This window comes from Callithrix jacchus, chromosome 4, assembly GCF_049354715.1.
Source record: "Callithrix jacchus isolate 240 chromosome 4, calJac240_pri, whole genome shotgun sequence".
Classification (NCBI taxonomy): domain Eukaryota; kingdom Metazoa; phylum Chordata; class Mammalia; order Primates; family Cebidae; genus Callithrix; species Callithrix jacchus.
The window spans coordinates 168,539,175-168,553,237 of record NC_133505.1 but is presented as its reverse complement, the minus strand read 5'-3'; the positions used below and the strand labels follow the sequence as shown (position 1 = coordinate 168,553,237).

Below are 14,063 nucleotides of genomic sequence, written 5' to 3'. Positions count from 1 at the left end.
ATGTCATATGATTTGTTTCAGTGATTCAAGTATTTTAAGAATGTCTTAGTCCTTTTTGTGCTGCCATATCAGAATTCCTGGGGCTGGGTAACTTAAAAAGAACAGAAATCTATTCATCACAATTCTGAATCAAGGCCCCAGCAGGTGAAGGCCTGGTCTCTTTGCTTCTAAGATAACACCTTAAATGCTGCGCCCTCCAGGAGGGAGGAACGGTGTGTCCTCACATGGTCGAAGAGCAGTAGAAAGAGAACCAAGTCCAGCAAGCTCGTTTCCTAGGGGTATGTATCCATTCATGCAGGTGGAGCCCTTATGACTTAAACACTTTCCATTAGACCTGACCTCCTAACACTTGCATTAGGAACTAAGTTTCCAATACATGAATTTTAGGGGACATAGCTAGACCATAGCAAAGAGTATAGTATGTGTATTGTAATAAACATATATGTTAGCCACAGCTAATATGTGTTTCCTAAAAAGAGAGAGAGAGAAAATAAAGGATGGCCTCTTAAGGATTTGTGTGATGGTTGATATTAGGTGTTGAATTGATTGGATTGAAGGATGCCTAGATAGTTGGTAAGGAATTGTTTCTAAGCATGTCTGGGAGGGTGTTGCCTGAGGATATTGAAATTTGAGTCATTGGACTGGGAAAAGACCCATCCTCAATGTGGGTGGGCACCATCCAATCTGCTGCCCCCATGGCTAGAACAAATGTCCACCGACATGTAGTATTATCATAGTGGCTAAGATGTAAAATCAAGTGAAATTGTATTTTGTGATTTTAACTTACATTTTCCTGATTATTTATTTTTTCAGTTTATTTTATTTTATTTTACTTAAAGTTCTGGGGTACCTGTGCAGATCTTGCAGGATTGTTACATAGGCATACACATGCCATGGTTGTTTGCTGCCTCCATCCCCCCATCACCTGCATTAGGTATTTCTCCTAAAGTTATCCCTCCCCAACCTCCTCACCCCATATTATCCCTCCGACCCTAGTGTGTGATGTTCCCTTCCCTGTGTCCATGTGTTCTCATTGTTCAACACCCACTTATGAGAGAGAAAATGCAGTGCTTGGTTTTCTGTTCTGTGTCAGTTTGCTGAGAATAATGGTTTCCAGATTCATCCATGTCCCTGCAAAGGACATGAGCTCATCTTTTTTTATGGCTGCATAGTATTCCATGGTGTATATGTGCCACATTTTCCTTGTCCAGTCTATCATCGATGGGCATTTAGGTTGGTTCCAAGTCTTTGCTGTTGTAAGCAGTGCCACAATGAATATACATGAGCATGTGTCTTTATAACAGATCAATTTATAGTCCTTTGGGTATATACCCAGTAATGGGATTGCTGTGTGAAATGGCATTTCTATTTCTAGGTCCTTGAGGAATCGCCACACTGTCTTCCATAATGGTTGAACTAATTTACACTCCCACCAACAGTGTAAAAGTGTTCCTATTTACATCTTCTCCAGCATCTGTTGTCCTCAGATTTTTTTAATGATCGCCATTCTAACTGGCGTGAGATGGTATCTCAATGTGGTTTTGATTTACATTTCTCTACTGACCAGTGATTATGAGTATTTTTTCATATGTTTGTTGGCCACGTAAATGTCTTCTTTTGAAAAGTGTCTGTTCATATCTTTCACCCACTTTTTGATGAGTTTTTTTTTCTTGTAAATTTGTTTTAGTTCTTTGTAGATTCTGGATATTAGCCCTTTGTCAGATGGATAGATTGCAAAAATATTTTCCCAATCGGTTGGTTGCCAGTTGACTCTAATGATTGTTGTTTTTTGTTTTGTTTTGTTTTGTTTTGTTTTTTGCTGTACAGGAGTTCTTAGGTTTAATTAGATCCCATTTGCCTATTTTGGCTTTTGTTGCCATTGCTTTTGGTGTTTTAGTCATGAAGTCCTTGCCTATGCCTATGTTCTGAATGGTACTGCCTAGGTTTTCTTCTAGGTTTTTATGGTGTTAGGTCTTATGTTTGAATCTTTAATCCATCTGGAGTAATTTTTGTATATTGTGTAAGGAAGGGGTCCAGTTTCTGCTTTCTGCACATGACTAGCCAGTTTTCCCAACACTGTTTATTAAACAGAAAATCCTTTCCCCATTGCTTGTTTTGGTCAGGTTTGTCAAAGATTAGATGGTTCTAGATTACTTCCAAGCCCTCTGTTCTGTTCCATTGGTCTATATCTCTGTTTTGGTACAAGTACCATGCTGCTTTAATTACTGTTGCCTTGTAGTATAGTTTGAAGTCAGGTAGCATGATGCCTCCAGCTTTGTTCTTTTTGCCTAGGATTGTCTTGTGGCTATGTGAGCTCTCTTTTGGTTCCATATGAAGTTTAAGGTGGTTTTTTCCAGTTCTGTGAAGAAGATCAATGATAGCTTGATGTGGATAGTGTAGAATCTATAAATTACTTTGGGCAGAATTGCCATTTTCACGATATTGATTCTTCCTAACCATGAGCATGGAATGTTTCTCCATCTGTTTGTGTCCTCGGTTATTTCGTTGAGCAATCGTTTGTAGTTCTTGTTGAAGAGGTCCTTTACATCCTTTGTTACTTGTATTACTAGGTATTTTATTTTCTTTGTAGCAATTGTGAATGGGAGTTTGCTCATGATTTGGCTCTCTGTTTGTCTCTTACAGAGAGACAAACAGAGTAGGAATGGTGTGTAGGAATACTTGTGATTTTTGCACATTGATTTTGTATCCTGATATTTTGCTGAAGTTACTTATCCTTTTAAGGAGATTTTGGGCTGAGATGATAGGGTCTTCTAAATATACAATCATGCTGTCTGCAAATAGCCACAGTTTGACTTCCTCCTTTCCTAACTGAATACCCTGTATTTCTTTTTCTTGCCTGATTGCTCTAGCTAGAACTTCTGAAATTATTCCAATCAATACAAAAAGAGGGAATCCTCCCTAACTCATTTTATGAGACCACCACCATCCTGGTACCAAAACCTGGCAGAGATACAACTGAAAAAGAAAATTTCAGGCCAATATCCATGATGAACATCGATGAAAAATTCTTCAATAAAATACTGGCTAACTGAATGCAAAAAGCTTATCCATTATGATCAAGTAGGCTTCATCCCAGAGATTCAAGGCTGGTTCAACATATGCAAATCTATAAATGTAATCCATCACATAAACAGAACCAAAGACAAAAACCACATGATCATCTCAATAGATGCAGAGAAGTCCTTCGATAAAATTCAACAGCCCTTTATGCTAAAAACTCTTAATAAACTAGGTATCAATGGAACATGTCTCAAAATAATAAAAGCCATTTTCATATTGAATGGGCAAAAACTAGAAGCATTCCCTTTGAAATCTGGCACTAGACAAGGGTGCCCTCTCTCACTACTCCTATTCAGCATTTTTCTGATTATTAATGATGTTGACCATTGTTTTATATAATTATTGGCCACTTATACATCTTGTTTTGCAAATAGTCTGTTCAGGTTTTTTGCTTATTTTTAACCAGTATGCTTGCCTCTGTATTACTAATGTGCTCTTTATATTAGCTCTTTACATGCTCTGAGGTGACTTATTTGACAATTATATGTATTACTAATATTTTCCAAAGTCTGTGGTTTGTGTATTCATATTTAGAGTGTTCTTGATGAGTTTTAGTGTTCATTGAAGTTCAGTTTACACATTTCTTTATGTGAGGTCAGAGCCTTCTGTATCCTTATAAGAAAATTTACCTGTTCCAAGTTTATGAAGATGCTCCCGTTTGTTTTCTGTATGGAGTGAGATATTTATATTCACTTGTTCAAGCAACACTTGCTACAGAGATTCTCTGTCTCTTACGGAATTTCCTTGTCAACATCTCAGTTCCTTACCCACTTTATTGAGGAGTAATTTGTGTAAATAGACTTCCTCCATTTGAAGGGTACAATTTGAGGAGTTCTGATAAGTACATAACAACATAAAGCTGCCACCACAGTCATGATAAAAAAACATTTCCATAACCTCTAGATTTGTCTGCTAGGACTACCATGACAAAATACCCGAGACTGGAAAGCTTAAGCAATAGAAATGTATTTTCTCACATTTCCAGTGGCTAGAAGTCTGAGATCAAGGCATGTCAGCCGGCTTGGTGTTTTCTGAGGCCCCTGTACTTGGCTTGCACATGGCCATCTTCTCCCCACATTTTCACACATACAGAAGCCTTCCTCTGTGTGTGTCTCTGTCCTAATGTCCTCCATTTTTAAGGACATCAGCCATACTGGATTGGGACCTACCCTAATGACTTCATCTTAACTTAATTACCTCTCTCAAGACCCATCTCCAAATGCATCTACATTCTGAGGTACTGGAGGTTATTACTTAAACATGAATTTTGAGAGGATGCAGTTCAGCCCACAACCCCCAAAATAACCCTTATGTGTTTATGTAGCTTGTATCCACTCTGCGCTTCCACCCCCAAGCAACCTCTGCATTTCATATAAATGGAATCATGCCACATATTTCATTTCATGTTTGGCTTCTTTCACTCAGACCAATTTGGAGAATCATTAATGTTGCTCCATTTGTAGGTAAGAGGGCACTGCTTATTCTTGAGTAGTAATGCATTGAATAGGTATACCACATCTTGTTTATCCATTCAGATAAAATATTTCATGGATATGTGGATGCCCTCCAGATTGCATTTATTATGAATAAAACTGTTAGGAGCACTTGCCTACAACATTCTGTGTGGATATATTTTCATTTATCTCACATGAATACCTACGGGTATGATAACTTAATCATATGTTCCTTATATGTTTACTTAACAAAATGCCTCATAGATTTCTGAAATGGCTGTACCATTTTACATTTGCACCAGCAGTGTGTATATTCCAGTTGCTTTACATCTGGCCAGTCTTTGATATGGGCATTTTCTTACTCATTTTCATGGGTGCGATCAATTTATTTGTAATACGATTTTTGCAGCTACTACATAAAGTCTATAAGAAAAGGGGTTATTCTCTCTTTTTAATAACTGCAGTCTCAGGGTTTAAGAGCAACAATAAATATTTGGTAAGTGGATGAATATTTTGGTTTAATGAATTTTTTTCTTTTTTTTCCCTGCTTACTATTTAGTGATTGCATTTGTTATGCCACTGTTCTAACCATGGCATGTGCTTAGCTTTGTGAGAGCATAGGATCCTTCAGTCAAAGGGAGACAGGTGGGTGTCCAGAACAGTGTCTATTATATGACAGAGGGAGATACATGCTTTACAAGAGTTAGAACAGCATGCTGTAGAAAGTGACATCATCTTGGAGGAGGGCTATTAATAGGAAAATTAAGAAAAAGGATGAATTCAGAAACCCACTGGGCTGCCAGATCCCCGGGAAACGGCCTCTTACGGCTCAGCTTTTACTAAACCAAAGATAACCATATTCAGGAAGTTCTTATTTGGAGAAACGAGAAATAATACTTGTAACAGTTGCCATTTTTTTAAGTCACTGTGCACCAGGCACCACATAAAGGCATTTGTTGTGTTGCCTTTACACACCGTTGTTTGCAATCGTGTTGTTTCATTTAATCTGCATGCACACTCTGCGAAGTAGATATTTAATTTCTCACCTGTCACACGAAGAGTACCAACTCAGGAATGGGTACATGCAACTAGCTCGGGGGCATATAGCTAGTCATTGGTAGAAATGAAATTCAACAGGTTTTTGAACCTCAAAGCTCCTTCCTTTTATCATTTTGTTGCAGACAGAGATAGAAAAACATCAAGGGAGGACTGAAGCTTCTGAGTACAGCCGTTTTAAAGATAGTTTTGCTCTTGTTGTATTATTTTAGTCTCTTACACTTAATTATATGGCTTAATGTTTGCGGATTATTCAAGAGAACATTTCAAATGCTTCATATCTGATGACAAGATGAGATAATAGGGCAGTATAGTTTAAGTAAAATTACTATTAAATAACTTTAAAATATTGTAAATGCCATGGTTTTCTAGTAGCATTTTGAGAAGCAAAATTAACAATTTATTTTAAGCATCAATACGTAGACCCACATAGAAAGAGGAGATCATAGCATTTATTTAGATAACTCAAGAAAAAAAATCATTTTGCTTTGTCAATCCGAGGAATACTTCAATATGAATTAGCCAGTTACATATTTTAACACTCTACTTTGTTGAGCATTGAAAGACATAGCCAAAATGGCTTTTGGATTATTAGTTCTAGAAGTTTTGAAAATAAATTTAAAACCCACATTTTATAGATTTCATCAATGCTTTCCGTCTGTTGCACCATTTTTCTGTATTTCCGACTTAACGTGCATCATATAGATGTGTTTAGACAATATTTGCTTCATGTTTTTCTATAGATAATAACATTAGTCAGGACCAGTCCTTAAATGCCATCTCTAGTTGTTCTTTTCCACTTACTGATGCAAACAGTTTTTTGAATCTGAGGATTCAGATGCTCCCTCTCTTATCAGTGTCTTCTCAGAATCCTCAGGTCAACAGCACTCAGGGATTCATTGTAATTTTTCACTTGAGACCCAGGACATACCTACTCATACAGACAAATGTGAATTATATGTTAGCCAAAGTGCCACTACAATATTAAAAATAAAAGAGTGCTTTTCACTGTGAGTTTGGAAAATTTTATTTGCTGTAGATCATGGGTTGGCAAGCTTTTTCTATAAAGGGCCCAACAGTAAATATGGTAGGCTGTATGCGTCATGAGGTCTGTGTTGCAATGGCTCATTGTAGCATGCAAGCCACCGTGCTATGTGTGGCTATGCACCAATAAAACTTTATGGACACTGAATTTTAATTTTCACTTGGTTACCATGTGTCATGAAACCTTCTTCTTTTTAGGCTTTTCAACTATTAAAAGATATGAAAACATTTCTTAGCTCAAGGGCTCTTTTAAGGTGGGATTTGACCAGCAGCCGATGGATTCCTCACTCTGCTAGTGTTGCTAAAGTAATTTATATATTTTCATTGGTTCTAACCATTACGAGGCAAAAAAGAGAGAAAGTTTTCTAAAAACCAGCCGTATTTTTCCTAATGGACCATGTGGCATTTTATTGAGATATCTTTCGATAATTCTGTAGATTTGAGGGGTGAAATAGTGGTTTGGGTTCTCTAATCGACATATTATATAATCTATCCATAGCCCCCTTCTACTGTCCTGAATTTTTGCAGTCCTTTTTAATCTGAAGACCTTTCTTACTACTATAAAAACTATTAACTGTAATTGCTTTAGCCATGAAACTCTTAAAACACTGTGTTCAATGATGAGGCAATTAAAGTTTTATATTTTCCAAAATTTGACAGGAGCATGTTAAATCGGCTTTGTACGGGTATAGATTCCCTTGGATAGTTGCTTCCATTTCCAGGATGGTCACTGCACTCACACTGTTAGTGTGAGGAGCTGCGTAAACTAGCATATCCATTTCACTCTGTCGAAGTCCCAAGTTCAGAAGAATTTCATTCAGTTTTACCACTTACTCCATTGAGTTATGGTTTGAAATCGATAAGAAAATTGTGAATGAGTTTTCTGTAATGTCTCTGTAAAACACGGATTTGTCAGGTAACGTAGTACCTGAGTGACAATTATAGGAATTGTTCCATAAATATTTTAGTTGCTATTTGGGCACTAAAAATATGAAAAACTAAATATCTGTGATATGCACAGAAAAGTCTCACTGAATTCTAGACTTTGAAGTAAGAAATCTTACTCTGTGGAGCAAAATATAACTGGGACCTAACTCTTGCATTATTATCTCCTTTTGTTTTTTTCTTTTTAAGACAAAGTCTCGCTCTGTTGCCCAGGCTGGAGAGCAGTGGCATGATCTCAGCTCACTTCAATCTCTGCCTCCCAGGTTCAAGTGATTCTCCTGCCTCAGCCACCTGAGTAGCTGGGATAACAGGCAAGTGCCACCACACCCAGCTAATTTTTGTATTTTATTAAAGACAGAAGTTCACCATGTTGGCCAGGCTGGTCTTGAACTCCTGACCTTAGGTGATCCACCCGCCTGGGCCTCCCAAAGTGCTGAGATTCCAGGTGTGAGCCACTACGCCCAGCTTATTAGTGCTTCTCCTTGGCTTTGCCACATAGATGAGTTATTTGCCATCAGTCAGTCAAAAAAAACTTGCATGTTGACAGAAAAGAGAAGCAATATTGTCCCATTACAGAATGGTTAACCACAGCAAAATGGATTTCTTTTAAACCCAGGGACTTTTCGGTGCCTCAAGCACGGTATGGTTCATTGGGAATCGCCACCAGCCACACTATGAGAGCCAGAGCTCAGCACAGGCATCTAGCCAGAAATCACCTTGTTCCCAGAGGAGACATGACTTCCAACCCAAGACAGCACTGCTTCTGTCAGAGCTGTCAGTCAGGCTTAGTCACGAGGCCCGACAATTCCCTAATGATACCCTGCCTCATTTGAGAATGATGTGCGGAGCTTGCAGGAATACATAGAGATGAAAACCAGGAAAAATTAAATTACATGAGGAATGGGATCAAAGGAAAGGAATGCAAAGCCGAGGGTAATATTTGTAAACGAAGTGTGTAGTATGAGTTACGTACAATTGCAAGACCTGGTCCACAAATCTGACTCTAAAGATTTCCTAATTGTCTAAAAATGAGAGAAATCTGATTTGTAGTGTCCATAAAGGTGGAACAAACCACAACCTACAGAGAAACAGACATGAAAACAAAGGGGCAAGTTGTGCCCTCTGCGTTCTCGTCAAAGGATTTGCGATTTGCCATGCAATTTGTATGTTACATCTATAGTTAATAATCGTAATTAAAATCCTCGGCTGGATATGGGAATTCAGTACAATAAAATGGACATGCTGCTTTGTCCGTAATACTCACACCGTGAGTATGAATCTTATGACTATCCAAACAATAGAAGCAAATGTCCCAGGGAGTCTGTACCATTACAAAGAAGATTTAACTTTGCTCCTGTCACATTATAGAAAATAGAGAACTGAACTGCCCAGTCATTGCACACAGTGTTCCAGGAGTCCCATGGCTAGAGCAGTGAAGGCTCATGGTTTTTGTCTAGGAGTAAGAAGGGGCCTCAGATTAAAGTGTTATCATTGTAGCAGACTGCATTCTAGCCACATTTACCTCCACTAAATTTCTCACGTTAAGCTGGAAAAATGGGGCTGGTGAATGTGATCAAGCTCCAAGGTATCCTTTCTTTACCTCTTATTTCTGTGCATTTATGACTTTTCAAGTGAATATATGCACATGTTTAAAAAGCAAAGGTACGGACAGCCTTATACTAACAACAGCTTGGAAGGTAAGCACAGTCATCCCCACTTCTCTTCTCTCTCCAGCCTCACTTCTGCCTTCCAGTTCCTCACATTTCTGTTTTTCCTTTCATGTTGTCCAAGCTGAATAATGTATATATTTGTTTATATGATTACATAATCATAATTAAAATCCTCTGTTCATTTTCAATAGTGTTACCCTAAAGTTGAAGATCACATAAGTGCTTACATTATCGTGACTATATCGGGATATGCAAAGAAAGTTAAATGTCTTCTTCTTTGTGACTGATGTGATCTTAATGATTCGCCCGACCCCCCCCCCCAACCCTCCTATGTGCCTGGGAGAACATTACCTTGACCACCAATTATATGTCATCATGTCCTGGGCCCCCAAGACCACTTCCCACCTGCAGATTCAGTGATTCACCAGGACTCACCATGCTGTCACACACGTAGCTAAGATTCACTGCAACAAAAGGATATGAAGCAAAGGCAGAAGGCCCAGCAGGAGATGTTTAGGGGAAACTATAGGCAAGGCTCTGAGTCCTCTCGCAGTGGTCAGTCGAAGGCACTCATTTCCCCAGCAGCCACTGTGACAACGTGTATGAAGTGTTGTCTGCCAGGAAGCTCATTAGAGACTCAGTGCCCAGCAATTTTAGTGGGAACTGGTCATGTAGCCGCCTCTGCCTGAGGCTTATCAAAATTCCAGACTTGCACAGGGTGAGATGTTGCACATAGCCATGGTTTGTACAGACAGTTCAGGCTCTACACACCAGCCATAGCAGTAAGGGAATGATGAGGACACTTCCAAAATTCACATTCCGAGATGCCAGCCCAGTCCAAGCTTGAAAGCAGGCTTTTCAAAGCATCGCAGTTTCATTCCAGCTCTCTTTTCTGCACACTTACCTCCATATTAAGCAGTGGCTTTTGGGTTAATGATCAGTGGCTCCCAGATGTGGCTCCCTTTGAGGTCTGGGGTAAAGAGCCTCTGTCAAATGGCTCAGTCTCTTTCAGGTACAGCTCAGGCCTGGAGAACTGCTCTGCGTCCCCTTGCTTTTCTCTAGAATAGTGCATGTGTGATGCATGAGTGTGTGAGTGTATTAGTATATGTACACCTGTGTGCTATGTGGTGTCATTTGTGTGTGCATGTGTGTGTGTGGTGTGTTTATGCATGTGTGCTGTGTCTTGGTGTGCATGCCTATGTGTGGGTGTATGTGCGTAGGGTGTGTTAGGTGTGTGGGGTGTGAGGGATGTGTGTGCACATATACATATGTCACATGTTTATGCATGTGTGGTGTGTCTTGATGTGTGTTCATGGGTGTGGGTGTATGTGTGTGGGGTGTGTTAGGTGTGTGGGATGTGTAAGTTGTGTGGGATGTGTAGGTATGTATGTGGTGTGTTTATGCAAGTGTGGTGTGTCTTGGTATGTGTGTATGCATGTGGGTGTCTGTGTGTGGGGGTGTGTGGGATATGTTTGCATATGTACATATGTGGTACATTTATGCTTCTGCGGTATGTCTTGGTGTGCATACATGTGTGTGAGGTGTGTGGGGTGTGTGGGATGTGTGTGCACGTGTACATATGTGGTGTGTTTATGCATGTGTGGTGTGTGGCATAATGTGAGTGTGCATTCCTGTGTGTGTAGGAGTGAGTGTGGCGGGTATGTGCATGTATGTGTGAGCGTGTTGGGTGCATGTCTTGTGCGCACGTGTAATGGTGAAGGAGAGAGGGAGGGAGCACTCCTGCAGACCGGCAGAAGTGGCTCTGAGCCCCTTTCCACCTCCCACAGCATGTTCCCCAGCATCTGCTGCAAGGTGGCAGGGCAGCTCTGCACTGGTTTCAGAAGCAGAGAAGGGCTTTGTGCTGACTTGTGATGACCGATTTAGTTCCTACAGGTGAAACACTGGCTGGGTCCAAACGTTGGTAGTAAAATCACCATAACCTCCACCCCTGAATCCTAACCTTCTGCCTTGTGCTGGGCTCTAGCCTCATACCACGTCTCCTGGAAACTGTCCATCTCCTCCAGCCCTTGATGCCACCTTCCTTCTATGTCACAGCTGGGGAGACCACAGCTCACCTCTCCACTCAGCCCCTCATGTGACCACCTTGCTGCTCCACCCACAGGGAGGAGGTCCGGGCCTGCCACTTGGGGCTTTCCTCAGGCATCCGATGATTTCCTGGCCTGAGCGCTGCAGACACACAAACCAACTTTCCAGCTTGTATCTCCCCAAGCCACTTTTTCCCATTTTCCCGTTTAATTGATAATCAGGCCAGATACAGAATTTTAGGTTAAAATGGAAGGCACTGCTAAAATTTAAAAAATATATTTTGATTTTTGTTTCCAAGTAGATGATCTGACCTTTCTGTCTGGAAAATCTGAGGATCTGGAAATGTACTGCACCTGGTCTCGGGTGTCCTCTCCCCTGTCTGCCTTTGTTTTTTGAAGTGGAGTCTTGCTCTGTCTCCCAGCCTGGAGTGCAGTGGCACCATCTCAGCTCACTGCAACCTCCGCCTCCTGGGTTCAAGCGATTCTCCTACCTCAGCCTCCTGAGTAGCTGGAATTACAGGCATGCGCCACCACACCCAGCTAATTTTTGCATTTTTAGTAAAGACAGGGTTTCACCATGTTGGCCAGGCTAATCTCAAACTCCTGACCTCAGGTGATCCATCCCCTTCAGCCTCCCAAAGTATTGGGATTACAGGCATGAGCCACAATGCACAACCTGATTTCTTAAAATTTAGACAAAAATGTATGATTATGATGCTTTTTACTGGTTTGCTTTCCAAGAGGAATGCAATAATTGACACTGATATTTCATTTCAAGTGGTCTCCTCTAATTTAAGAGAGTATAGGCCGGGTTCAGTGGCTCACACCTGTAATTCCAGCACTTTAGGAGGCTGAGGCAGGCAGCTTACGAGGTCAACAGATGGACACCATGTTGGGAAACATGGTGAAACCCCGTTTCTACTAAAAATACAAAAATTAGCCGGGTGTGGTGGTGCACACCTGTAGTCCAAGCTACTTGGGAGGCTTAGGCAGGAGAATCGCTTGAACCCAGGAGGCGGAGGTTGCAGTGAGCTGAGATTGTGCCACTGCACTCCAGCCTGGGCAACAGAGTGAGACTCCATCTGAAAAACAACAACAACAACAACAAGAGTGTTGCTGTTATTTGTATTTTTGTTTCTTTTACGCCAAGGAAAGTTTGCTGAGCACCCCCTCCATGCCGGGCCCTTCCCTAGGTGCTGGGATGCCTCAGGGAATGGAGTAGACAAAGTGGGCTTTTGTGTAGCTATGGTCAATTGGGACAGACAGCCCTCGCTCTGCGCTGGGCACTGCATGGCTGGCGGGCAGGGGTGGTGGTGGTGACAATTACAATGAAGCAAAGAAACCTGAAAGGGCAGACAGAGAAGTGGAACCAAGTCAGAAACGGCCTTTCTAGCAAGGCAGCGTTTAACCTCAGCCCTAGAGCGAGGTTACAAGTGGAAAATGAATATGTTTGGAGCAAAGTGTCAAATATAATCTCTGTATATTTATGAATATAGTTTTGGCCTAGCAGATCCCTTAAAGGGTCAGGAAGACTTCCAGGGGCTGCAGACCACACTCTGAAAATCACAGGACTACACATTAATTTCAGTACTATTTTACAATATAAGGGGAAACCTTTTAGAAAATGTCTTAGGAAGTACATTTCTATTATGACTCATATAAGAATATATTGTTGTTTCTTCCCAAAGGGTCCATCTTGCTGGGATGATGTTTTAATTCCAAACCGGATGAGTGGCGAGTGCCAGTCCCCGAACTGCCCTGGGACCAGTGCAGTAAGTACCTGGTCACACTCATTCCTCTTATTGCAAGAAAATGATGATGTCATCACCGTTTGCTAGGAAATTAGAGACGAAAATGTCAACTGACTCTTCTTCCATCTGATAATATTACCGAAAGTGTTATGATATTCAAACATGTTAATCACACTCACCAAAAATCCAACCTGTGCCACTTTCTTCCAGGGTCGCTTTCCTAGTGACTTAACCATTTTGGGTGACCATGTGGAACTGTGCCAACTTAAATGCCTTACAAAGTTATATCCATGGAAAGGAAATGACAGCCAGTTCAGAGCCTCCAAACCAAAAATAACCTAAGTGTAAGATTCACCTTTTTTCCTGCTCCAGTGATACTTTCTATTTATATTCCGCATCATTCACAATTGACTTTTTTTCTACCTTGCTTCAGTAGTGTTCTCACATAGCAAACTATTACAAAATATAGTATGGGTGGCCAGCTCTGTAACTCAATTCCCATCCTCTGTTCTTTACAGCCCTTTCTCTCTTTGCAAGTATATGCCATATGTTTCATAGACAGCAGATATTTCCTGAAAAAAACCCTAAGCTCTGAATTTATTTTTAAAGTAATTCTGTTATTGTGGTCATGCTTAACATGTATATTGTTTTTTTTTTTTTTTAAACCTCAAACCTCGCTGGCTCCATGTAGTCTGCCCGTATACATTTCCTGAGTTGTAAATACTGTTATGGTGCCAACTCAAATGTCAGCGTTAGCTCCCAAACTGTCAGAGCCAGCTGGCAGTTAATATCTTCTCGAGAGAACAGAGTCTGTCAAAAGCAACAGGTACAGTGTTTGAGCGAGAATCATTAGAGGAGCTTTCTCTCACCAATCTGCTGGCTGATTCCAAGGATACCAAGATAGAGTCGGCAACAATGACCATCACTCTCCGCCACACTAGGGCTAGGGGCTATCAACAGATTTTTATTCATCCAGATCCCGAAGAAAGAAATCCTGGAGAAAAATAATGACTTGTG

General features: G+C 40.7%; 1 protein-coding gene across 7 annotated transcripts in view; it reads left to right on the top strand.

Moving 5' to 3' along the window:
• Positions 1 to 14,063, top strand: part of PRKN (parkin RBR E3 ubiquitin protein ligase) — a 1,467,397-nt gene that overhangs the window by 714,129 nt on the left and 739,205 nt on the right. For all 7 annotated transcript variants that reach the window (XM_008995347.6, XM_035297759.3, XM_078370429.1 and 4 more), the window contains one exon: positions 12,984 to 13,067. In XM_008995347.6, coding sequence (XP_008993595.3) covers positions 12,984 to 13,067 — 84 coding nt within the window. The remainder of the gene's footprint in view (positions 1 to 12,983; positions 13,068 to 14,063) is intronic.